Genomic DNA, 24,440 nt, shown 5'->3' with positions numbered 1-24,440 from the left:
CCCATCACATAAAACCCTGAGATTCTTTTTTCTGCAGGCAAGGGAGAATTACTACTTATTGGTAGTGCAAAAAAAACTATACACCGAATATACATTTTAGCAAATCAAGAACTGGAAACAGATAACAAATGTAAACAAACTGTGCAATACGGAGAGAATAAAAAGATCAATAAAGTGCACAAATAAGAGTTCTTGATTGAGTTTTTTGTTGAGGAGTCTGATGATGGAAAGGTTGCAGCTGTTTCTGAACCTGGTGATATGAGTCTCATGGCACCTCTTTTCTGATGGGGGCAGCTAGAACAGGATGTTCTGGCTGGTGTCTGCAAATTTGTAGATGGTGTAGCAAGCCACACAGTTGTAGGTGTGAAGTGAGTAGAATGGGGCTGGGAGTGCCCAAATGGAGAGAGATTTTGGAAAGACATTTTCCAAACTTTATCAATGATTTTTAAGATTAATATAGAACCTTGTCTGTTAATTGCTTTGTTTGATTTTTCACATGAGCATCTCTGGAGAAAGTTCTAGCCTTTACCATGCTGATAGCCAGACGAACAATTTTATTGAAATGGAAAGATGACTCTTCACCTACCCATACACAGTGGTTATATGGTGTAATTTCCTATTTAAGCTTGGAGAAAATTAGATACAATATTAAAGATAGAAAGTTTCAAATTATAAAGATGTGGGGCTCATTAGGAAGAATTAAGAATTTTGAATGTTCTAGAGATTCTCTGTCCAATGTCTGGAGGTCACCATCAGATCCACAATTTCTTTTTATTTAACAAGGTAATCTTGATTAGAGGGAGGGGGTAGATTCAATTTAATTTTTAGGATTCTTTTTGTTTGTTTAATTTTTTGGCTTAACTTGGCAAACTTGGGTTTAACGTGGCTATCATAGATTAATTCAAACTTGTTTCTAATGTGGATTAAGGAACTGTCTAAAGTAGTTACATCAATTTTTTTTGTACTTGTATATGAGATGACTTCTTAAGTGTTTTCCTTTAAAATTTTGTCTGTAAGTTTGTATGTTAAACTCAATTAAAAAGAAAAGAGCAGAGGCATAAGAATGTAGCTCTGTGGTACACCAGTACTGATGAAGATTGGTTCCAGATTGGTCTGGAGGTGAGTAATTAACCACGAGATGTTGATTCTTTGGAATCCGCTATCCAAGCGGCCAGTGGAGGTTTGATCACTAATTGTATTCAAATACAGTCAAATGATTTTTAGCAATAACAATAATCAAGGCACCTATATGGGTTAATGGAGAACAGTGATACTGAGGTTTTTAAAAAAAATCAATTGTGAATAGGTAAGAGGAGCCAAATGGTCTACCATTTTTTTTAATGGGTACGTTCCTCAAGTGAGGTTTCTGGTCAGTGGACTATCTTGAGATTGTAAGTATGTTTTGCGGGCAGGGGAGAATAGTTGTGCCTCTCTTTTCTTGATGTTTGGCTGCTGCATTGGGTGGGGAGGTGTCAGGGTTGTGCATAGTTGTAGCTGGTGTGTGTGGCTTAGGGGCACACATGAGCATGGGCCTATCTAGGACAAGTAGATGAAACTTGTTCAGCACCCAAAGATCTGCAAATGAATTGTGTCAACCATCGGATAAATTAAATGGGGGATTTTTCTGATATTTGGGATGTTAATGAGATATTGAGGTGACATGAAGGTGGGGGAGTGTGAAAGGGAATTGGAAAATCTAAGGAGCCTGATTCAGATGCTATGGCTTGTTATTCTTAATGCATTTGGTGATGCATTCCGGTTATGTCAATGCTCCTGCTGTCGAAGTGTATAATTATGTTAATGAAGTCTTTCCTCTGCAGATTGTTCTACGTGGGCGGGTAATGGAAATGTTAGGAGCTAAAGCTGTGGAAGAGGAATTAAATAAGTCGCTGGAACTAGCTGAAGACCATCTGGAATACGATGAACTAGAAGGTAATTAAAGAGAAGGGATATTGCATTTTTTCTAAATCTTGATACTTGGAGAAGGCAGTAAGATGGTTTTCCATCAAACAAATCTTAGAAACTCTCCATAGGCTGTCAATCTCTCTCCCTTTGACCTCTGGACATTGGTATAGCTCTCCCTTTCTCACAGCCTCAAGACTTTAGTACTTCACTGCAGACATCAGTTGGTTGGAATGGAATTGCAGTATTGGACTCAAACTACCAGAGGCAGGCTTCAGCCTCCCAATTGTGATATAATTGAATATTGGCTGCTTCCTTGGCTTCATCAACTTGTAAGTGGGCTTCTATCATTTCATAGAATAGCTATGTGCCTCATCCACTGGTAAGGATAGTACTTGCTCTCTCCTGTACCTTTTGTGAGGCAGTCACACATACCTCTTTTCAGGATCAGGGCTGTTTCTGATCGATCTCAATGTGAAGGGTGGATGTGGACTTTTATTAGAGTAAAGTGTTAATATTATGGAGTGGGAGGAGATATTCCATTGTTTTGCTCTTTGCTATGGTGTGGGGGTGGAAATATTGGAAATGTGCTACATCTGCTTTCTTTCTCAAATGGTCTTTGCCACAAAGATTAATATTCAGTGAGTGCCATCACTAACAAAATATTTTAACAATGAATATACAGCATGAGTAAGGGTTTTGCATTAAACATGGTTCCTTGTGTCTGGGATTAGAACAGTGAACGGGTAAAGGCAGTGCTCAGAAAAATACATGTTGGTTGTCTTCAGTCTGATACCTGCAGGTAATCCACGCAACCCAGTCAGTTTGAGAGCAATAATTTCACATGTTATGATCTCCATTTGTCTCACTTACATAATTTTGTGGTGTAGGAGGAGGATTCATTTCCTTCCCCACTCACCTTGCATAGACAACAGAATCAGATCTTCAATAATCTGTCAGGAGTTGGGTGCAAATCTGTGATTAGTTTTAATTGCAAATACAAATGAACTACAGTTTGAGAAGAAAGCACAGATCCAATTTCTGCTTGTTGATGCTGATTAGCAGTAGATAGAACCTTGAATTGGAATGGATCAATTCTTCAGTTGATACATCTTTGGAAGATCACAAAAGTCATGGATGTAAAGGTAAGAAAACTGCACGTTTCACAAACATTTCAACGACTGATTCCACCTGCATTGAATTCGCCCATCGTTATTGAATGAAGATCTACCGGGACCAATGCCTGAAGAGGGCGCACAAAATCAGTGAACCGGTGCGGACTCGAAAGGCCAACATGGCCTGTTTCCGCTCCGTAAATGGTTATCTTGAATACCAAAGAGTTAATCAAACATTTTTGAATTTGCACTCGCTTTAATTTTTTTCTTCCTTGTCCATTTCATGTGTAACTGACCACAGACTTTACAATAAACTTCTTACTCAAGTTATCTCGATGCATTCATCCACATTGTGGGACATTCATCCACAAAACAAGACTAAATTAGTAAAAATGTCAATTGAAACAATTTGTCTGCATTCTTGTTCATTGACAAGGTTCTTAACATCTCTTAAGTTGATTGGTCCCTTGAGTGACTTGGTGATTTCTAGTGCATTATTGCTCCTGAGAGTTAACATGCTTTTGTACCAAATATGGGATATCAAATTCTAGGTTTGTTATTAATTGTGATCCAAGGAAAGCATCCGGTCCAGACTGAGTACCCGGCTGAATATTGAAAACCTGTGCTGACCAACTTGCCAATGTTTTCACGGATATCTTCAACATCACACTACGGCAGAGCTGGTACCACCTATTTTAAACAGGCTAACATTGTACCTTTGCCCAAGAAGAGCGTGGTTACCTGCCTAAATGATTATCGACCAGTTGCACTCACATCAACCGTGATGAAGTGTTTTGAAAGGCGGGTGTTGAAGCATGTTGACTCTTGTCTGAGTACCAACATTGATCCATTCCAATTTGGCTACCGTAGCATCAGGTTTACACAGATGCCATCTTACTGGCTCTACTCAAACACCTGGACAGCAAAGATGCATACATCAGGAAGCTCTTCATCAACTACTGTTCGGCATTCAACACCATCATCCCCTCAAAATTGATCAGCAAACTCCAAGACCAGGGCCTCAAAGCCCCATGGCGTAATTGGATCCTGGATTTCCTCACCTCCCGGTCACAATCAGTGATGGTTGGTAAGAACATCTCCTACACAATGCTGTGTTCTTAGCTCCCGGTCTACTTGCTTTACTCCTATGGCTGAGTACGACAACACCTTTTACAAATTTGCTGACAATACCAAGGTAGTGGATGGTATGAAAAGGGACAGAGTCAGCAGACAGGAGGGAGATTGAAAGCTTAGCTGAATGGTACACCCACAACCTCTCAATGTCACCAAAACCAAGGAGCTGATTATTGGCTTTAGGAAGGAAAAAACTAGAGGTATGTGATCCCGTGATCACTGGGGGATCAGAGGTGGAGAGGGTGAAGTTCTTGGGAGTAACCATCTCAGAGGATATTTCCTGGACCCAACACACTAATGGTATCGTGAAGAAAGCAGGCCAGTGCCTTTACTTCCTCAGGAGTTGGCGGAGGTTTGGTATGATATTAGAAACCTTGGTAAATTTCTCCAGATGTTTGGTGGAAAGTGTGCTGACTGGCATCATCACGGTCTGGTATAAGAACACGCATAGGCCTAAGCAGAGAGCCCTTCAAAAGGTAGTGGACACAGGCCAGGGCATCATGGGCAAAACCCTATCTACTATTAAAAACACCTACAGAGAACACTGCCATCAAAGAGCAGCAGCCATCATCAAGCTTGCACACCACCCAGCACACATGCTCTGATCTCGCTGCTATCATCTGGAAAGACTCAGACACCAGATACAGGAACAACTGCTACCCCTCCACCATCCGACACCTCAACAACAAACTCAATCAGGGACTCGTTTAAAGACTCTGCTCTTCATTGATTATTTTTCTCTGTATTGCACACTCAGTTTAATTATATTTCTTTATTTGTTTACATGTATACATATCTTGAGTACAGATTTTTTGCATTATTAAGTAGTAATTCTGCCTCGCCTGCAGGAAAAATAATCTCAGGATTGTATGTACTCTAACATTAAATTTTAACATGAATTTTGAAGTATGATAGATGAAATGAATACTGATGATACAACATTGCAGGCAACTGGAAAACTCTGTTACTAACATACATTTATTTTCTATAGATGACAATGGCATTGATTTGGGATGTGAAGCTATTGGAACACAGGACAACCACAGCCCCATTAATCTGGGTAACCATTAAAATCTTTAATACGGCTGTTTTGTAACTCACTATCCTATCTCCCTGTAACTGATTAAATTTCCCTCTAATATGTAAACCTTTCCTCTATTCTGCCTGAACCCCTCCAACTGCTTATTGCTGTAACTGGAGGAACCTTTCTGTCCCTGACAACTTAAGTAGATATTGTCCATTTCCTCAGTCCTTCTCCACAGTGGGGTACAATAATTGTTAACCTAATGTGTCCACCTCAATCACCCTTCCCTCTTCCTATAACATTGGGTAAACCATTCCTTTGTCTCCCATCTTCTCCCTCATAACTGGATAAACAGTCTCCTTTTCTGTAATTTTGGGCAGTTCCTCCTTATCTATCCCTGACTCCCCCTCTTCCATAAATCTTCTTTTCCTCACCTCTGTCTCATCACCCTTAACTCCCTGTAATTTAAGTAAAACTTTCACACCTCTTCCTCCAACCCAATCTTGTCTGCAGGCAAACAGCATTTCACTTGCCTCTGCACAACAATTTTTTTTTCAACAGGTTTGCTTCAGTGGGGGGGTTGGGGAAGAAGGGGATTATGATAGACGACTTCAAGCTGAACACAAATAATTTCAGTTTTTGCTGTATCATGTTGGAAGTTGGAAAAACATAACTTTTATTGAATTTACCATGTTTAATTGCATAATGATGTTGATACATTGTTAATTCAACTGATAAAAATGTTTTGCCTTTGATTTTCATTTGAACTGAGCAGCTGATGCCTCTTGTGTCAGTGTCCAACAATACTCTGCCAACATTGATGGGTTCCAATTATCTTAATTCTGCTTTTCCGTTGTTGCAATGTCCTGGTGAAACCTTTCACGATGTTTGTCCAAGTGAAAATGCAAAAAAATCAATTTTCAATGGTGTGTTGCACTTCACTGTTTTATCTGCTTGAAGCATATTGTTTAATCAGATGGATGAGTTTGGTGCTCTGTAGCATGCCCAGGCCTAAGACAACATTTGCATAGCACTTGGACTGACCAAGGCAGCTTGCTTTGTAGACAATATACTAGTACACAAAATATGACAAGAAATCACAAAAATAGGTTGTATTTTAAAAACTAAACATGGTTTGAAAATTTTGAGGTGATTTTTGTGAGCAGCAGCCTAAAATCCATAAAATATATCCAAAAGTGTTCAGGAAGCAAAATCTTTGTTGTCCAGTGTAATTGGATGAATTGTAATTCCAGGTAAGCTTTTCTCCATCCTCTTTAACCTTTGCTTTTATTTTTTTTGTCCATGATTAAAATTTCCATCTATAATTGCAGGTCATCTTGGAGAATCTGGATGTGTGAGTTATGAAGAGCTTGTCAGAAGAAATGTGGTAAGCAAAGCTGTTTATGAAATATTTATTCTGGCATTGAATTTTTTCATGTTTAACATTCAATTAAAAAATAACATCTATGTTTATTTAAAATTCAAATATCCAGGCTTGATCAGATGAAACTTACACCAATATCTTTAATTAAACTTGGATAATTTCAGGTCTTTATTCAACTTTTCCCATTTACAACATTCATGTGATTTAGTTTCCCTTATTCTATTGTCACTTTTTCATCTTGCGCCCTTTTGCATTTTAATCACTCCATATTTATATGCCATTGCATATCATTCCTTTTATATTTTCCTCTCTGCCTTAACCTGTTACAACTCTGCACCTTGTGCTTGTCCTTTTCCAAATATGATGAAAGATCTCCATCCTCAACATTAGCTCTGTTTTTCCTCACAGATGCTGTCTATTCACCAGAGAATTTTCAGTTGTAGAGAGATCAGTTTGGAAACTGTTCCCTCAGCCCACTGAATTCGTATTGTCTATTAAGCACACATTTATTACACAAATACTACCTTGACTAGTTTTATTCTCTCAAATATTTTCTGAAGTTGGTCTTTGCTGTAATGCTCAAGGACATTATCTGTACAATAGTAAATACTCCTTAGAGTCGTGTGCAGAGAGGAATGCTTTAGATTTTCCCATTTTATATACAGTGTGACGCCTTTGTTTTTCACTAAGAATGCTGGCCTGTTTTTGTATTCCAGGAAATGTTTATAGCTAATTCCCAACAGTATACCCAGGAAACGGCTCTGTCCCTCCGTGTTAAGGAGTGGGAGGAAAAGATTGGCCCACGACTAGAGAAAGAAGTAAGTGTATTTCAATTGGTCTAATACCATGAGTAGTATTTGGGGCATTGTGTTCTGAAGGAGGCGTGGAATTCATTTCTAGTCAGTAGCATTTTCAGATATTTTTCAACTTCCTTCCTACACCCATCCCCTATATTTCTCTGTCCCATCTTGGCAGTTGTACATAGGTTGGCAGTTGTACATAGGTTGGCAGTTGTACATAGGTTGGCAGTTGTACATAGGTTGGCAGTTGTACATAGGTTGGCAGTTGTACATAGGTTGGCAGTTGTACATAGGTTGGCAGTTGTACATAGGTTGGCAGTTGTACATAGGTTGGCAGTTGTACATAGGTTGGCAGTTGTACATAGGTTGGCAGTTGTACATAGGTTGGCAGTTGTACATAGGTTGGCAGTTGTACATAGGTTGGCAGTTGTACATAGGTTGGCAGTTGTACATAGGTTGGCAGTTGTACATAGGTTGGCAGTTGTACATAGGTTGGCAGTTGTACATAGGTTGGCAGTTGTACATAGGTTGGCAGTTGTACATAGGTTGGCAGTTGTACATAGGTTGGCAGTTGTACATAGGTTGGCAGTTGTACATAGGTTGGCAGTTGTACATAGGTTGGCAGTTGTACATAGGTTGGCAGTTGTACATAGGTTGGCAGTTGTACATAGGTTGGCAGTTGTACATAGGTTGGCAGTTGTACATAGGTTGGCAGTTGTACATAGGTTGGCAGTTGTACATAGGTTGGCAGTTGTACATAGGTTGGCAGTTGTACATAGGTTGGCAGTTGTACATAGGTTGGCAGTTGTACATAGGTTGGCAGTTGTACATAGGTTGGCAGTTGTACATAGGTTGGCAGTTGTACATAGGTTGGCAGTTGTACATAGGTTGGCAGTTGTACATAGGTTGGCAGTTGTACATAGGTTGGCAGTTGTACATAGGTTGGCAGTTGTACATAGGTTGGCAGTTGTACATAGGTTGGCAGTTCAGTTATTAATGAAGTGAGAAGAAAGCATGGAATCAGTAGGAAATGAAACCTGTTTAAAAATAGGACTTGTGTGAAATAATAGTTAAAAATCAAGTGAGAGTATATGCTTTTTTTAAAAAAACCTATATTTAGCTACACAGTTTGTAATAAAGCAGAGGAGCTACCATTTGTAATATAAGGATAAATTGGATGCAGTGGAAATTACCAGGACAAAATTTTGGTATGAGAATTAAACATTGCAGGCCATTTCTATAAATAATTAAGATTAGAGATGGTGTAACTACTAATAAGAGATAAATTACAATAGCCATCAATTTAAAAAAAACCCAACCTTGTGAATGATGATAGAAAATAATAAAATAGATACACAATTAAGTGTGGTTGGTAGAATAGAAATGGAGGAAGAAAAATTAAAAAAAAACTAATTGGGAAAATAAATTAAAAGAATAACTGAAATTGCCCTGAAATTGACTGCTCTGGGGAAAAAATGTGTTAAGGCTATGGAAATGCACAGTTAATCACCTGGCACTTATGAAGGCAATGAATGCAGAACATGTTTTGAACATGCAAAATCTAAGGGGTGGGGGGGGGGGAAGAAAACGACACTGTATATATTTAAGAAGGAAAATGTATGTATCTTGATCAATATGGTTTATAGTGTGAAAAATAAAAAATTTAAAAAAACATGCAAAATCTGATGCTGATCTTTCTTTTCGGTCATGTATGTGAGGGAAAAAATGCTCATCAGTATAGTTTTCTCCAGCCAATGCATTTGTTGGTTGGGCAGTGAACTGGAGAGTATGAGGGAATGGGGAAATTCAGCAAGTTACCATTGTAAAATGTTTTACATACAAGTTTGAATGATGTGATTTAAAATTTTTGAAACAAGTGTTTATTTAGTTTCCTTCTGAGAAAGAAAGGTAGCAAAAATGTGCAAAAATCAAAAAGGAAAATTAAACTTTACTTTTTTTATTTAAAAATTTCAGGTAGTGTTTTTCAATTTTGAAAAAAAAATAACCAGCAACTAATTGGTAATGTTAACATTGAATTCAGTATAGATTACAGATTTCTTGTACAACATGTACTTGTATTGACGTTCCTTTCCTTTATTTTATTTCCTAATTTTTCTAATTTTATTTTGCTGCTTGAATGATGATTAGCCCTTATTAAATAATTATCCAAGGTCTTTATTTGGGACAAAAAAAAATTAATTAAAACGCTTTCATATTTTTTGTCCATTACCTATGAAATTCTAACATTTGTATTGAAAAAATACTGTACATTATATGTAATTCTAACATTTGTATTGAAAAAATACTGTACATTATATGTAGTTCATCAGCTCCCAATGAAGAAAATGTGTCTATAATTTGCATCCAACTGATAGCTATGAAAGGCATTAAAGCCATACAATTGAAGGGTCAATCAGCATGGCAAGAGGAACTTGAGCCTGCTGAGTTTACACCAACTATCAAGTGCCCATTTATGTAAATTTTTTTTTCCACATTGTCATTCACTCCTCAATTCAACTACTCTCACTTAACTCAAGGCCAATCAGGTGAGATGAGATCTTATTAACTAGCAGGGTAGGCCAATTGGTCTATTGCCAATTCATATGCAACTCATTCCCTTTGGGAGTTGATAGGAAAATTGCATTGATGCTGTTAGGACCAATTCAGATAAACATAGTGCGGAGCATACAGGCTAATGCTGAATAAGAGTGGATCATGAATGTTGGGTGAGATGGCAGCATGTTAAATGTAATTTCATATACTGTATACAACTGCATGATCATTTTTTTTACAATATGGGAAAATTAGAATTATTTTTATGGGGTGGTAAGATCTTGCATGCAGTGCCTGAAAGGGCAAGTGCCTCAATCACTTGCAAATTAATTTGGTAAATATTTGTTGGAGAAAAATTACAGGGTATGGATCTAATTGACTACCTTGACCGAAGATCACGATGGGCTACATGTTGACTTGTGCTTCTTCCATTCTGCTTTTATTTCTGTATTTTGATTAACTGCAGCTTGTTTGTTTCTCTGATGTACTGTAGGAGGAACAAGCCACCTTTGCAATCCATGATTATGGCGATAAAATTGTGCAAGCATTTGATTATGTCAAACAAAGGCTTTCGTTTGCAAATATTGTTGCTGGGAAGGAGCCGTTTGAGGTGTGTCGCTATATGTTGGCCTCACTACAGTTGGTGAGTATGGTTCCTCTGGGACAATGAATTTGGAGAATTCAATATGAATTATGTATTATTGTAGGGAATGGAAGAGAACCTTGGTGTCAGGGAGATGGGGGAACAGAGAATTAGGTAGGTGTGAGGCAATGTTCAAATTTAAGTAAATCAGATGAACACCTGTGATTGATGGCCAAGAAACTTGGAAATGTTTAAAGGTGGTGAGAATTTCCTTTTGATTGTCATAATTTGGTTGGGGTGGATTAGACATCATTTTGAGCAGGCTTCTGAATCAAAAAGATTGAATGTTAAAAGTCCAGAGGACAGTGCTGAAGCTTGCTATGGTGAAGAAAAGAAATAGCCCGTGCTGGTAGGGTCAATCTTGCACTCTGTGATTGAGCATTTCACTGATCATTCTCATTGCTGAGAGGTGTGATGGATCTGTCTTTTTTGGATATACAATGATGGGTTAAGTTTCACTTCACTGTATTTTTTTACTCCTCCGGCACAAAAATACATGTATCAGTTGGACTCACTGAGGGACACATAAGAGTGCTATAGATTGGAATTTTAAGGAGGGGAGTGACTGGTAGAGAATGCAGGAATCTCCTGTAGCAATCCCCCTCTCAAACAACTATACCAATTTCGATACTGTTGAGAAACACAAAAGCAGCAGACACAGGAACCTTGAACAAGGAACTGCTGGATGAACTCAAACAGAATCCATGTGTAGAAGTGGTCAGTCAAATCTTCAAGTCATGAAGGGTTCCAATTTGAAACATTGACGGTCTTGAGTTCCACCAGCAATTGTTTGAATGCCTTCTCAATGGAAAATAGTTGTAGCAGGCAGGTCATGGTAACATGATCATCTCTGAAGTAAAGCAAGCTAGAGCAAACTTGACAATGGAAAACTCAGAAGCACACACAGGCATTTGTATGGTATCTAGTGAGGCTCCGGGATTGTGTCACTTCTCTGCTACCAGAATCAGGATTTCTCAGAATGGGCAGGGGACATTAGAATAACCATCACTTGAGTTTTACAGCACAAATATGCTTTATGGCCCAAACTATCCACGCTGACCAAGTTGTATGCTTAAGCTAGTTTCATTTGCCTCCATTTGGTCCATTCTCTCTCTCTCTACATTTCCTATCATGTACCTGTCTATATCTTTTAAAAGTTGGAATTATACCTGCTTTCACCATTTTTTTTTTTGCCTCTTGCTGCCTATTCCAAAGGAGGTGACCGTGGTGAGCAGTCAGAGATCATGATCCATATTGGTTTCAGAGACATAGCAGGAAGAGCAATGAAGTCCAAAAAATAATTTGGAGAGGTTAGAAAAACAGGGACCTCAAGAGTTGTAATCTTAGATTACTCCTGGTGCCATGAGCTAGCAAAGCAAGTAGAGAGACAGTACAGTTAGATGATTCCACTGGGACTCCTTCTGGTACATGGAACATTGTGCTCACTTTCTGGAAAGATGGCACCTTAACAACAGAGGGACCAGTATTCTGGCAGGTAGGGGATGTGATCTAAAGCAATAGTGTGAAAAATGAGAACGTTGAGGTAAATACAAATACCAAAGTGTGCAAGTTCAGTGAAGAGCTTGACCACAGAAGCAGGCCCTTCACTCCAATGTATCCATGACAACCAAGTTGCCCATCTGAACTTGGTCTTCTTGGCCCACCTGCCTCTAACCTTGTCCTATTCTCCCTGTCCAAACATGCCTCAAGGCAGGAGGGAAAAGAAAGGGAACGAAGAATGGGCTTAACTGAATTTAGTTTATTGGAAGAAGCCTGACAAGTAAGGCAGATGAATGCCATGCATAAATTGGTAAATGGGTGGGGATAATATAGCCATAACAAAAACTTTGCTAAGGGAAGGGTAGAACTGGCAGCTTGATGTTCAAGGGTACAGATGTGATAGAGGTAAATTGGGTGAGTAGTGACAATGCTACCAGAATTAGTCCGCAAGGAATTAGAGGAGCAAAAATGTAGGAAGATCACATATGGCTTTAAGTATAGTTTGAATAGTAGATTGCAACTATACTGGTATTGACAGGAACTGGAAACAGCTTGGATGGGGAGGAAATTGTCGAATGTGTCCAGAAAAGTTTTATTAGGCAGTATGCACAGATCGCTACTAGAGAAGGATCAACACCGGACCTCCTATTGAGAAATAAGGCTGGATAAGTGGTGAAAGTGTCGAAGAGGAAGCATTTTGGGACCAGTTAGTTTTAAAATAGTTATGAGAAAAGATCAGACTTGAACACAAGTTAAATTCCTAAATTGATGAAGGCTAATTTTGATGGCATCAGACCATGAGTTCTCAAAAGTTGATAGGGAGATGCTGTTTACAGATAAAACAAGAGGGAGGCTTTTAAAAGTGAGGTAACTGGGCAAATCCATTAATAGACACTGGAGTTCATTTAAGGGGGAAATCACGAAAGCAAAAAGACATGAATTGGCTTTGTTGGGAAAAGCAAAAGAAAATCTTGAGTTTCTACAAGAATATTTAGCACAAAAGAGTAACTAGAGATTATGTCCCCTTAAATATCATTGTCATCTATAGACTATAGAAAATGTGTGATGTCTTGAATGAATACATTACATAAGTGTTTACTATGGAGAAAGTCATGGAAAGTAAGGAATTTAGGGAAATGGACAGTGACGTCCTAGAACATAATCATTACACAAGATGTACTGGTGTCCTTAAAGGCAGAGAAGTCATTGGGCCCTGATTGTGCAGCCTAGGAGATTGTGAGATGCTGGGGAAGAAATTATAAGGACTCAAAAGATATTTGCACCATCTTTAGTCACCAGTGAAGTGCTGGAAGGTGGATAATGCAAGAAGGGCTACAAATGCAAGCCAAAGAATTACAAGCCTAATATCGGAAGAGGTAAAGTTGTTGGGATTTTGAAACAGTATCAGTATTTGCAAAGGCCATGTTTAATTGGGGTTGATTGTGAGTATGAAATGATCTCTCACATATTTGATTTTTTTTTAGAGGTGACTGAGAGGATTGATTACTTACATGGACTTTAGAAAGGCCTTGGTCAAGGTCCTGCATGGTAGGTTAGTCTGGAATCTTATTTTGGTTGTGATCTAGGATGAGCTGGCCACACAAATACTGGTGTGAGTCAGAGGGTGATAGTGGAAGATTTGAGGCCTGCGATCAGTGAGATTTTGCTAAGTTCAACCAAGGCAGTACTTGCACAGTAAACAGTAGGCCCTGGTGAGTGTTGTAGAACAGAGACCTATGGACAGCACGGCAAAGATAGCTTAGTGGTTAGTGCAATGCTATTACAGCGCCAGCGACCTGGGTTCAAATGCTGTCTGTAAGGAGTTTGTAAGTTTTCCCCTGGATGCTCCAGTTTCCTCCCACCATCCAAAATGTACAGAGTTGTAGGTTAATTTGGGTGTAATTGGGTGGTGTGGGCTTAAATGGACAAAATTGGCTTCTACCATGCTGTAAATAAAAAATTTTTAAAATTCCTTGTAAGTGATAATATGGGCTTGTGAAGGTGGTGTTTGACATGTTTGTGTTTAATTCGTCATGGCATTGAATACAACAGTTGGAAGTCACATGCAAGGTGTTGGTCAGACCACACTTTGAGTATTGAGTGCCTTTCTGGTCATGTAGCAAGAGGAAAAGATGTAATTAAGCAGAAAAGAATATGGAAAAGATTCACAAGAATGTTACTGGAACTGCTGAGCCAAAGTTGAAGCTTCATGGTATGTTCTTTCTCTTCCACAGGCTAATGATTACACAGTGGAATTATGGCAGAGAGATGGATTGTATGAATCAGTTGACACAATGGAACTGACCTTGCTCAGCAGAGTGAGAGCTCATGATCGTTTCCAGACCTACATGGCTCCATCCCTTTCCAATAAATGAGAAAACTTCCTGCATCTTTCAGTCTCAAGACTGGCAACCAATCTTGCCTATTACTGACAGCCACACATTGGAGAAAGCTGTTCCGCACTTGATACATGTTCCTAATGGATACGTTGCCCAGCAATGAACAAAAGATCATCTTTTGATGGAAACCCCCCCCTTCATTAACTTGCTAAACCTCAACCAAAATGATTTGTAGATTGTGATTTTGAAAGGAACCCATTATTTATACATTGTATGGTCCCAAATTATTTTGGATATACTGCACATTGCATCCTATACTCCTAAAATCAATTCACTTTATCCATTTGCTCTTAAAATTTGCCCTGAGCAGACTTGTTTAACTTTCTCATTAAATTATTTCCTAAATCATAATTAAGGTAGTTGCATTTTGGATTTATGACAGAAGAGTTGTTTGGGCTCATCTGTGGAGTGTCAGCCTATGTCACATCCTCAAGGTCTGTGATCTTCTGATGAAGCATAGTTACTCTTGAGTGAGCCAAGGTTTGCTCTGCTTGTTGAAAGTCCACCAGCTTCAGCAATCTCTTAATACTATGTGTAACCAACCACATGGTGCTGTAACTTAAACGTATAATTTTTTGGGGGTGGGGGGGGGTCAGAATTGTACATTTTCCTGTGTTTAACCCAATGGTTCTCAACCTTTTTCTTTCCACTCACATACCACTTTAAGTAATCCCTATGGCATCGGTGCTCTGTGATAAGTAAGGGAAGGTTGAGAATCACTGCTCTGGACCCAATTGTTACTGAAATATTTTGCTTGAGAAAAATTGTCATTGGCCCATTTGCTTTGGAGTTGTGAAGTCGTGCATATAACAAGTCAATTAGGTACGATTAAAACAGTGGTTTTCAAACTTTCTATCCACCCACATACTACCTTAAGCAATCCCTTACTAATCACTGAGCACCTATGGTATAGGGAATAGGAATACTTAGTGATATGTGAGTGGAAAGGAAAAGGTTGAGAACCACTGGTTTAACCCATCTATAAGCAAAGACTGGAGCAAGTAATGAGTGGGATGGTGGGAAATCGGGATTGATGTGTATTGAGATAACCTGGGATACACCTATTCAATGTACTTTTATAAAGTACAAAACTTTTAAATGACTTTGGTTCAGGACTTATAAACTTGGATATTTTATTTGGAGTTTCTTATAACCAATTTGGAGTTAGAAGATCTGCAGAAATTTTGCTAATACTTTGAGCATCCACCCAAAAGTGGAACAGGGGGAAGAAGTAATTGTTGAAAACACTTAATACAATCTTATTGATAAAATAATTTGAAATAAAAGAGAGCTGGTAGAAAAGGGTAAAAGTTGAAACTTCCTCTGCAGCAGGTACAGTAAACTTTGTTACCAGGGCAGCAAACAAAACTCTCACTATCAAGCTGAGCTGTATACTTGTAAAATAAGATGCAATTTATTAAAATAATCTAAACTGAACCATTGTTTACAAATGCATGGAATTGTAGCAAGATAATAATTCACTGTATCACATTAGAGATGACTTGGTCATAGATACAGATTGACCATTGGGGATATCTACATGTGGAATGTTTCAACTTGAAGATATTTTGACTAAAATTTTATTCCATCACAATCTAACCTTGTGTCCCAGCATATTCATTATTGTACCAGTCTAATCAAATCAGAAAGACAACTAGTTCAATAAAAAAGTGAGAAGAATGACAAATGTCCTGTTTTGAATACAGTAGGTTTGATGGAATTAAGGCTGGACATTTTATCAACAAACATTGGGCTTTATTTACACATGGGGGCATTCACAAAAGGACACACACACACGTGCGCAGAATACCAAGAAACAAGGGTTTAACTTCAGCACCCACAGGCACAGTATACCCAAAAATTAAGGTATAACTTCACCACCCACAGGCAAGGCATACCAATTTAGCAAGTACATACACATGCATCTGATCTCCAGTGTTGTCTCTGATTGGGATCTGAGACGAGCCCATTGAGTCAGCCCTCCGGAGCTGCCTGTGGCTCACAGCACAAGTTCAGCAATGGTTACAGCTAATAAAAATATGCACATCTATAATACACAAATAACAACACCAAGTGCAAATAAATCATCGCTACATATTCTCAATTCCTGATTGGGAACGCAAGGGCTAAACACAATGTATCATCTAGCAGGGGCCCAGCACGCTAACAAACAGTAAATTGATTACAAATAATATCAAATGAACCTGGTCTCCAGCATTGCCCACAGCTTGGGATTTGGGATGGGCCATTGCATTCAGCTCTCCAGAGCTGCCTGTGGGGCTGCAGCCTGGAGTTCAGTGATGGTCTTTATCCATGCAACAGCAGGAAACAAGAGAGCAGACACTGCACACGCTTAGCTTTTTCAATGCAAGACCTGTCCACATAACCTGTAAGGATCAATTGTGCATCAGCCTCAGCTGTGGGCAGTTCTAACCCTTGATTGGCAGGTGAGTTCCAATGAGGCTCAAGCCAGAGGTCATATGACTCTGCAATCCACATTTCCACCAGATTCCAGCCACATTATCCTCACACTCCCACCAGGTTCCCAACACAGGCCACATGACCCTCCACAATCTGCACTACAAGCCCTGCACAATTGTACATTGAATAATAAATAGTGTAAAGTTCAATCTATTGCTTTTAAGAGTTCAGTGCAAAGGGAAAAAGTTAGTTATAGTTGCAGCTCTTCAGGTAATGAAACAAAATTACCATCTGAAGCAAGACCAAGGCAACATAAAATCTTAAGGCTATTAAGTGACAACCCTCCACAACAGGTCAGAAATGGGAATGTTTACTGATGATTGCACAATGTTGAATTTCATTTGTTAAGTCAGCAAATAAAAATAGACGATGCATGCATGTCAAACAAGCCTTTTGGCCAGCAGTGTCCACGGTTGATCAAGTACTATCAGTACGAAGCATGTTTACCTGCATTTGGTGCACAGTTTTCTCAGTCTGCAATTCAAGAGTTCATCTACTTAAATCTGAGAGTGGCTAATTTTGCCACCTACATTGTGATTCAGATTCCAGTGATCCTCTGAAAGAATTCCCGATGTCAAATTTATACATTCAAGTTTTAGACATATCTGCTATGGGGGAAAATTTGACTTCTTAATCTATGGCCTGCACAATTTTGGCATGATGAACCAAGAAAGGACAGACACAGTAAATGGCAGGGCACTGAGGAGTGGAGTAGAAGAGAGGGATCAGGGAATGCAGATATACAATTCCCTGAAAGTGGTTGATAGGGATGTAAAGAGAGCTTTTGACATATTGGTCTTCATGAAGTATTGAGTATAGGAGTTGGGATGTTGTGGTAAAGTTGTACAAGACATTGGTAAGACCAAATTTGGACTTATTCCTCTGTTCCTCAAAATTCCATAGAGCCCTACCAATTTTTTGTGTTATGCATCCTAGGAACAAGATTGTACAAGATAGCAAGACCTAGATAATAGGTCAGCCATGCGCTAAATGATTAATAAATGTATACCACAAAAATACAGGCCAGGACCATTTCCAACAAAAGAGAATCTTGCCATTTAAAGGTATCACTGAGTCTACCACCATAAATATTATGGGGGTTTAACACTTGTCAGAAATTTGGCCACATGGTTACAACAATTCCGAAACAAATTCACTTGCAGCAACTAGTTTTCCTCTTGAACCTTCTACCATTAAACGAGGCATGATGGAGCATTCCTAGTTACGTGGATGATTGAAACAACTCTAAAGTACAACCATAAACAAAGCAACCCACTTGATTGAGTGTGGTTGATGGAATACCATTCTCTCCACCTGCAGGATGTACAATTTCATTTAAATGCTCACCAACTTTATCCTGTCAGTACCTCCCAACTTATACCACCAATAAGGATAAGGGCAACAGACACAGGAACATCAGCAAATTCAGCTTCACCTCAAGGGCAATAAATCCTAGCCTCATCACTGATGTCCAGATCCTTAAAATAAGCATAAAATACCTTTCACATTTACCAGTTTTACCAGTGGAGAAATACTGCTGGAGTGTTTAATTTACATAATGTACTGTACACATAAGTCAGCACTTTTCTTGACAGTGCCTTCCAAAACTCTGACTTTTGCCACTAGAAGACAAGGATAGCTGACACCATGAGCAAGTCCAGTTCATTTATATGTAAATTAGTCAAAAGACTAATTTTCCCTTGCAACCGCTGCAACCATGTCTGCCTGTCCCACATCGGACTTGTCAGCCACAAACGAGCCTGCAGCTGACGTGGACTTTACCCCTCCATAAATCTTCGTCCGCGAAGCCAAGCCAAAAAAAAAGAATCTCGAAGAACTTCTCAATTTCTATGCAGTCTGAAAATTCTTATTTTCTGACTCTTCTGGAAGTCAATTTCAACTACATTTTCATCACAAACTTTGTATAACTCAGTTTGTCCAAGGCAACAAGCCAACATTCCACAGATACACAAAGACTTGTGTATTTTGTAACATTTGCATTATTTTACTTTAGATTTTAATAAATCTTTGCTGATTTCTTTACTGATTACCTTTACTTTTCTAAGTGCCCATTTATAATATGTACTTTTATTTTGTCTTTAAATACAACTCTCTAAATTGGATAAAATCCTCCAGTTCAATGATTTTAAAAGTGCCAGAATTTTGGAAAAGTCAAGAGAATAGAGTAAGAATTCTCAGCTCTGGTTGAAGTGAGGGATTGGTACCCCACTATGCTGTCTTACTGATGATTAATTTGGAAAATTCAATAGCGAGATGCTGCCCTCAAGTCAAACCAGAGGAAAAGGAACACAGTATCTAAAATAAACATTCAATTATGAGATTAATCCCAGTCACAGTGTCTTGCTTTGTTACACAGACTCCTCAAAGTGCAAAAAACTCTATTCTGCTCCTGGAAATAGCAGCATTGTTTGATTCAACTCTAGATTTAACATTACCTTCTTACTTAAGGTTCAGTTTACTGTAGGCAAATATTGGATGAAAACAAGATTTATTTAAATTCAGTATCACAGAACACAGTAGCCAAGCTTTCATGATTAATGTGGATTTATTAAGCTTAAGATTGTCTTGAAATTTATTACAATAATTATCTTAAACACACAAGATTTGAATTGTGGTCAAACAGGAGTATATCCCATCCCCATTGGTGCATATTCATAACTGCAAAATATATATTTTAATTAGACTGGTTCAAATTCAGATCTCTTATGTGGCAAATGGAGTCTGGATTGAACATATGTGACTTGAGCTGGGTTTCATAATCTGCCACATAGACTTCTGGCTCTTCATATAGACTTGGCAGTAATTTCAAGTTATAATGACTGATAAAGTTATTCAGGTTTATGTCAATTTGGTTGAGACCTCATGTTCAGTACACCTTTCATCCAATACAGAGTCAATGAGTGTGACTGGTTTTGTGTATGCTGGAGGTTTGATTTGCTCAGTTTTAAATATCTAGTTTCTAGCAGACCTATAAATTCTCTATTTTAAAGTCTGTCTTGAATTCCAATCTATTGCTTCAATTCTTTGGTTCAAACACACAGACTGTATTTCATTCAATAGATAAGTAATAATGATCCATTTTGAAAAGAAAGTACAAGTAATTAGCAGGTCTTAATCCTCTGGGAAAAAGACATTTCCAATTATACCAATAATGATTTAAATTATTAAATATCCTATATACTCATGTTAGCATTGAATTTTTTTTAGAGCAATTTTTTTGGGTCCAATTTTGGTGGACACAGTAAGTATCTATGTCATTCAAGGTGATGGGCGCTCAGATGGCCAGGACTAGAAGACAAGTCCGTGTTCAAGATGTCAGGAGATTGGATGGGCAGGCGGTCACGGCCTAGGAGTCTGTGGCTGAGGCATCAGGAGCTCCAGTAGGAGGGACGGCCAGGGCAAGGATCAGCGGTTGGGGCACCATTAGCTCAGATGGGCAGTCAGGGCATCGGAAGCTCGGATGGGCAGGTGGTCAAGGTCAAAAAAAGGGGTCAGGTTGACTTTGACATGGGTCATACAAAAACATGCAATTTTGGAGCCAAAAGGCGACTATTAACAACACTGATTATTCGAGTATATAGATAATCATTTTTGACAATCCCTCTTTGCTAATGAATATTAACTATTTTTTGTTTAAAACAATAATTTCAAATATTAATATTCTGCTTCAATGCAAAGTTATTGCAGCATTTATGAAGAAAAGTATTTAAGGCAGAGATTGATAGGTTCTTCATTAGACAGAGCATCAAATGTTATGGAGAGAAGGTCAGGCAGTGAAGCTAAGTGGGAAAATGGATCATCTCATGATTAAATTGCAGGATAGACAATGGGCTGAATAGCCAATTTCTACTCCTTATTAAATGGATGTTTCCACCATGAAACAATGTGTGACTAACAGTGTCTGGTATTCATGTTCCTGGTTACTAAATAAATTTTGCAATTGATATCCAGATTAAAAGCTTTTCACAAATAATTGTCAATCACTTTGCTGATATTTTATCTTCTTTGAAAAAAAAATGGATTGCTGACAAATCTTCCCATTTGACCCGATTTATGGGGTTGGAAAAGAGTAAAAATGAGAAGGTGTGAGCAGCAAAAGCCTTCATGGACTGGACCATTTGTGGGATGGGGTTGTCCTGTAACCAATTCCTCACCAGTGATTGATGCAGATGGAAATATTTGCAAATAATTTCCTATGTTTCCATCAACTGAATAGCTGTACGTAAGTTTTCATGTGGCCCCGGATACTCTCAGCAATTTCCTGATCACTTTTGCTCCTATTGTAGTAATCGATGAAGAGCCCATCAGGGTTGAGAAGATAGATGATAATGGTGTGATCCACAATGTAGTCATTATCTTCATCCTTGGGACCAGCACTGTAATACACCCGATATGCCTTTCCCAGCTCACTGATCTGTTCTGTGGTCCCAGTTAGCCCAATCATACGAGTGTGAAAATCTTTGATGTATTTTCCCATCTCATCCACTCCATCTCTCTCTGGGTCCACTGTGATGAAGATTGGTTGGACTGATGGCAGTGTTCTATCCTTGTCCAAAATATGAACTGCATTAGACATCTTCTCCATCTCATCAGGACAAATGTCAGGGCAATGAGTGAACCCAAAATATAGAAGCACCCACTGGCCAAAGAAATCACTCTTAGTTCTGGGCCTTCCAGTGTGATCTAGCAAGTTAAAGTCACCTTGACCAAGTGCCAACTTCTTCAGCTGCTCCTGACGTCTTAACTTCTTCTGTTGCTTCTTTTCCAAGTGAACGTAGAACCAAGATCCCAGAGCAACAGCTCCAAAGAGGAAAGTCACAAGAAATTTGGACCGCAGTGTCATCTGTTGTCTCCCAGCAGATCCCCGCAAACTTTTGTCTGCAGAGGATTTTGAGAATGGTCTGTGGGTCAGGAGGATTAAATTGCCTGGTGTTGCAGACATAACTCTTTGAGCTAGATGGCAGGAGTTAAATAAACTGTGAGTTCTCAAGAATTTTCCTACACCTGGTAATTGCAGCTGCTCTCTCATACATTGACTTGTGGCTTTGTGAATTGTTAACAAAGGAACACTTTTCAAGGAAGAGTTCACAAGATTTCCAATGATCTGAGCTGGCAGGATAGTTGATCTCTTAGAAGGCAGTACTCTCTTACTACAGGAACAAGAGAAAAGATTTGTACCAAGGTGTTTCAATGCCTTATAATTACATTTGGTTATTGCAGATCTGGCCTGTAAATGCCATTCTGTTCCAGAGCTAATCCAATTGGTTTTTGATCTTACATTTCTCAAGACCACATCTCCACCATTGCTTAGAGCTTTCATTTGAAAGGCCATTTGCTTCAGGAATTGGATGCTGCCCAGGTGTTGATCCTGTAAAATGCAAGAGGCCAACCTCTGATACATCTTGACATCTATAAAAGAAAAACACATGATAAATTAAACATATTGGAGAAATATCCTAAAAAAATTCACCCAAGAACGCAAAGGAAAAAGCACACAAAAACATTCAAGGAGACTCCATCCAGACTCTGTTACAAACAATGCACGGAATAATTTGGAGGCCAACTTGTAGAGATCCACAGACCAACCACAGGACCACATGCAGAGATCCACAGACAACCCTGTAGACTATTTGAAACATGGAAATCTGCAGACGCTGTAAATGTAGTAAAAACAAACAGAAATGTTGGAAGAACTCAGCCATTCTCACAGTGTCCATAGGAGGCAAAATATATTACTGACGTTTCAGGCCTATGCCCTTCTTCAATGGATAAGCAAAAAGCAGGAAAGCATCAGAATAAAGACTGAAGAATAGCAAGGGGAGGTGTCCAGACCAACAGTCAAAATGTTAATTGGATATGATAAGAGGAGGTGAGAAATGATTTTGGCTTTGTGAAAGGAAACAGGGAAAAGGGGAGAGAGAGAGAGAGAGAGAGAGAGAGAGAGAGAGAGAGAGAGAGAGAGAGAGTGTTGGGGAAGGGCAACAGGTGGAAGAGGGGAACACGGAAAGTCAATGTTAATGTCATCCAGTTGGAGGGTGCCCAGGCAGAAGAGGAGATGTTGTTCCTCCAATTTGTGGGTAGTCTCAGCCTGGTAGTGCATAAGACAGACATGTCAGCAAGGAAATAGGACAGGGCATTGACTATTTGCAGATATCCACAGACCAACTACATGAGGAGGTCCACAAACCAACTACACGAAGAGATCCACAGACCAACACTGTGGCCCATTTGCAGAGATTCACGGACCAACTACACGAAGAGATCCACAGACCAACACTGTGGCCCATTTGCAGAGATCCACAGACCAACACTGTGGCCCATTTGCAGAGACCCACAGGCTCACCCGGTCGCCCGACAGGAGAGATGTTCTGATCTGCCCGGTGGCCCAAAGCAGAGTCCGTTTCCTGCTGACCCACTGAGATGAATCCCGACGGAGACCTTACCAGCTGCAGGCCTCGATCCCCGGCGTTCCCCCTCTCCTCAGAGAGCTCTGTGGTTTAGTCCGAGACCCTGGGGGCTCTCATGCTGAACGTCCCCAACGCTACGCTTCCCCTCCGAACTTCACCCGACGACAACGAACAACGAGTCCCAAGATGCACCGTGGTCACGCATGCGCCGTGTCATTAGCGACAGGACCCGGATGAAGTAGCAGGTAAGAGTGGAAAGTATGAGGCGCTCTGATTTCTGCACCGCCTTGGGCTGGAAAGAAGGAACGTGGAAACTTTCAGACCAAACCTCAAGTTCGTAGACCAATCCTTAATTCAAACCCTGAAATTAAACACGAAATGTTTACAACAAACCTCCTGAATACGGCAGCCAGCACCCAATCCTCAACAATAACCACCACATCCTTTACCCATCACCCCTGATCAAGTCTCACAGCCAACCCACCCTCACCCCTCCCATCGACAAGTTTGTCATCATCATTCTCCCATCCTCTGTCTTTATAGAGTAAAAGCACAATGCTGGAGAAACTCAGCAGGTCAAACTTTCTATGGCAAAGATAAGATACATAACCAACATTTTGGGCGTGAGCCCTTTATTAAAGGTATGAGCAAAAACTGCTGTTTTTATTTTGTCCCCATAACCCTGTTATCTGCAACCTTCAATGGTACTATGCTACCCAGTTTCTAATCCTGTAATGACTACATTTCCCAATTCCCCAACACTCTGCTGCCCTTTCTCAATTTGCTTATATTACTCTGTTTGCAATACCCCCATTAGTTTATGTTACTCCAATCCTTGCCTTGCAACCAGTCGACACTGCCACCTTCCAGCCAGTCTACATTTCTAATCCAGTTGTCCCCATTTCCAGTCCCTTGACTGCCTTTTTCTGCTATCATCCCCAAAACCACAAATGTTCTTTCCTTTTGTCAATCCCCAGATTATCCCACTTTCCAATCCCTCCCAACAATCCTTATTCCCAGTTCCCCATCTCAAATCTCCTTACTCCCTCAATCCCCAACAACCATATGCTATTGGTA

At 39.4% G+C, this 24,440-nt stretch overlaps 3 protein-coding genes across 13 annotated transcripts in view; 2 read left to right on the top strand and 1 right to left on the bottom strand.

Moving 5' to 3' along the window:
* ncaph2 (non-SMC condensin II complex, subunit H2) overlaps positions 1–15,891 on the top strand; it is a 45,297-nt gene extending 29,406 nt beyond the window's left edge. The window contains exons 16-22 of one of the 3 annotated variants that reach the window (XR_011347899.1): positions 1,821–1,932; positions 5,143–5,211; positions 6,507–6,562; positions 7,276–7,377; positions 10,406–10,555; positions 13,540–13,603; positions 14,290–14,373. Coding sequence is in view for 1 of the 3 variants with exons in the window: in XM_069908070.1 (XP_069764171.1) it covers positions 1,821–1,932; positions 5,143–5,211; positions 6,507–6,562; positions 7,276–7,377; positions 10,406–10,555; positions 14,290–14,430 (630 nt within the window). In the remaining 2 variants the exon portion in view is untranslated. Of the gene's footprint in view, positions 1–1,820; positions 1,933–5,142; positions 5,212–6,506; positions 6,563–7,275; positions 7,378–10,405; positions 10,556–13,539; positions 13,608–14,289 lie in introns of all 3 variants that reach the window. The other 2 variants (XR_011347900.1, XM_069908070.1) reach the window with 2 other exon arrangements.
* Positions 15,892–19,482: 3,591 nt separating this feature from the next.
* On the bottom strand, positions 19,483–24,299 carry LOC138748006 (protein SCO2 homolog, mitochondrial-like). The gene is made up of 3 exons (XM_069907705.1): positions 24,203–24,299; positions 23,300–23,446; positions 19,483–22,365 (listed from the first exon to the last, which is right to left on the bottom strand). Exons 1-3 carry the CDS (start codon positions 24,297–24,299, stop codon positions 21,161–21,163), a joined length of 1,449 nt encoding a protein of 482 aa, XP_069763806.1. The 3' UTR covers positions 19,483–21,160.
* The window catches only part of LOC138748241 (neurofilament heavy polypeptide-like), a 72,374-nt gene continuing 71,525 nt past the window's right edge, over positions 23,592–24,440 (top strand). For 8 of the 9 annotated variants that reach the window (XR_011347898.1, XM_069908063.1, XM_069908066.1 and 5 more), the window contains exon 1: positions 23,913–24,004. The gene's annotated coding sequence lies outside the window, so the exon portion shown is untranslated. Of the gene's footprint in view, positions 23,609–23,912; positions 24,005–24,440 lie in introns of those variants that run through there. The other variant, XM_069908065.1, reaches the window with a different exon arrangement.

This window comes from Narcine bancroftii, chromosome 13, assembly GCF_036971445.1.
Source record: "Narcine bancroftii isolate sNarBan1 chromosome 13, sNarBan1.hap1, whole genome shotgun sequence".
NCBI classification, from domain to species: Eukaryota; Metazoa; Chordata; class Chondrichthyes; order Torpediniformes; family Narcinidae; genus Narcine; species Narcine bancroftii.
Note: the sequence above shows the minus strand (reverse complement) of the source record. Positions and strands in the feature narration are given on the sequence as shown.

Coding starts and splice junctions, on each gene's coding strand:
- LOC138748006 (XM_069907705.1), bottom strand. CDS start 24,299: ATGATAGCAGAAAAAGGCAGTCAAGGGACTGGAAATGGGGACAACTGG. Junction 23,447..24,202: donor CAGTGTCGACTGGTTGCAAG/GCAAGGATTGGA, acceptor ACTAAACCACAG/AGCTCTCTGAGGAGAGGGGG. Junction 22,366..23,299: donor CTCTCCTGTCGGGCGACCGG/GTGAGCCTGTGG, acceptor TTTCTTTTATAG/ATGTCAAGATGTATCAGAGG.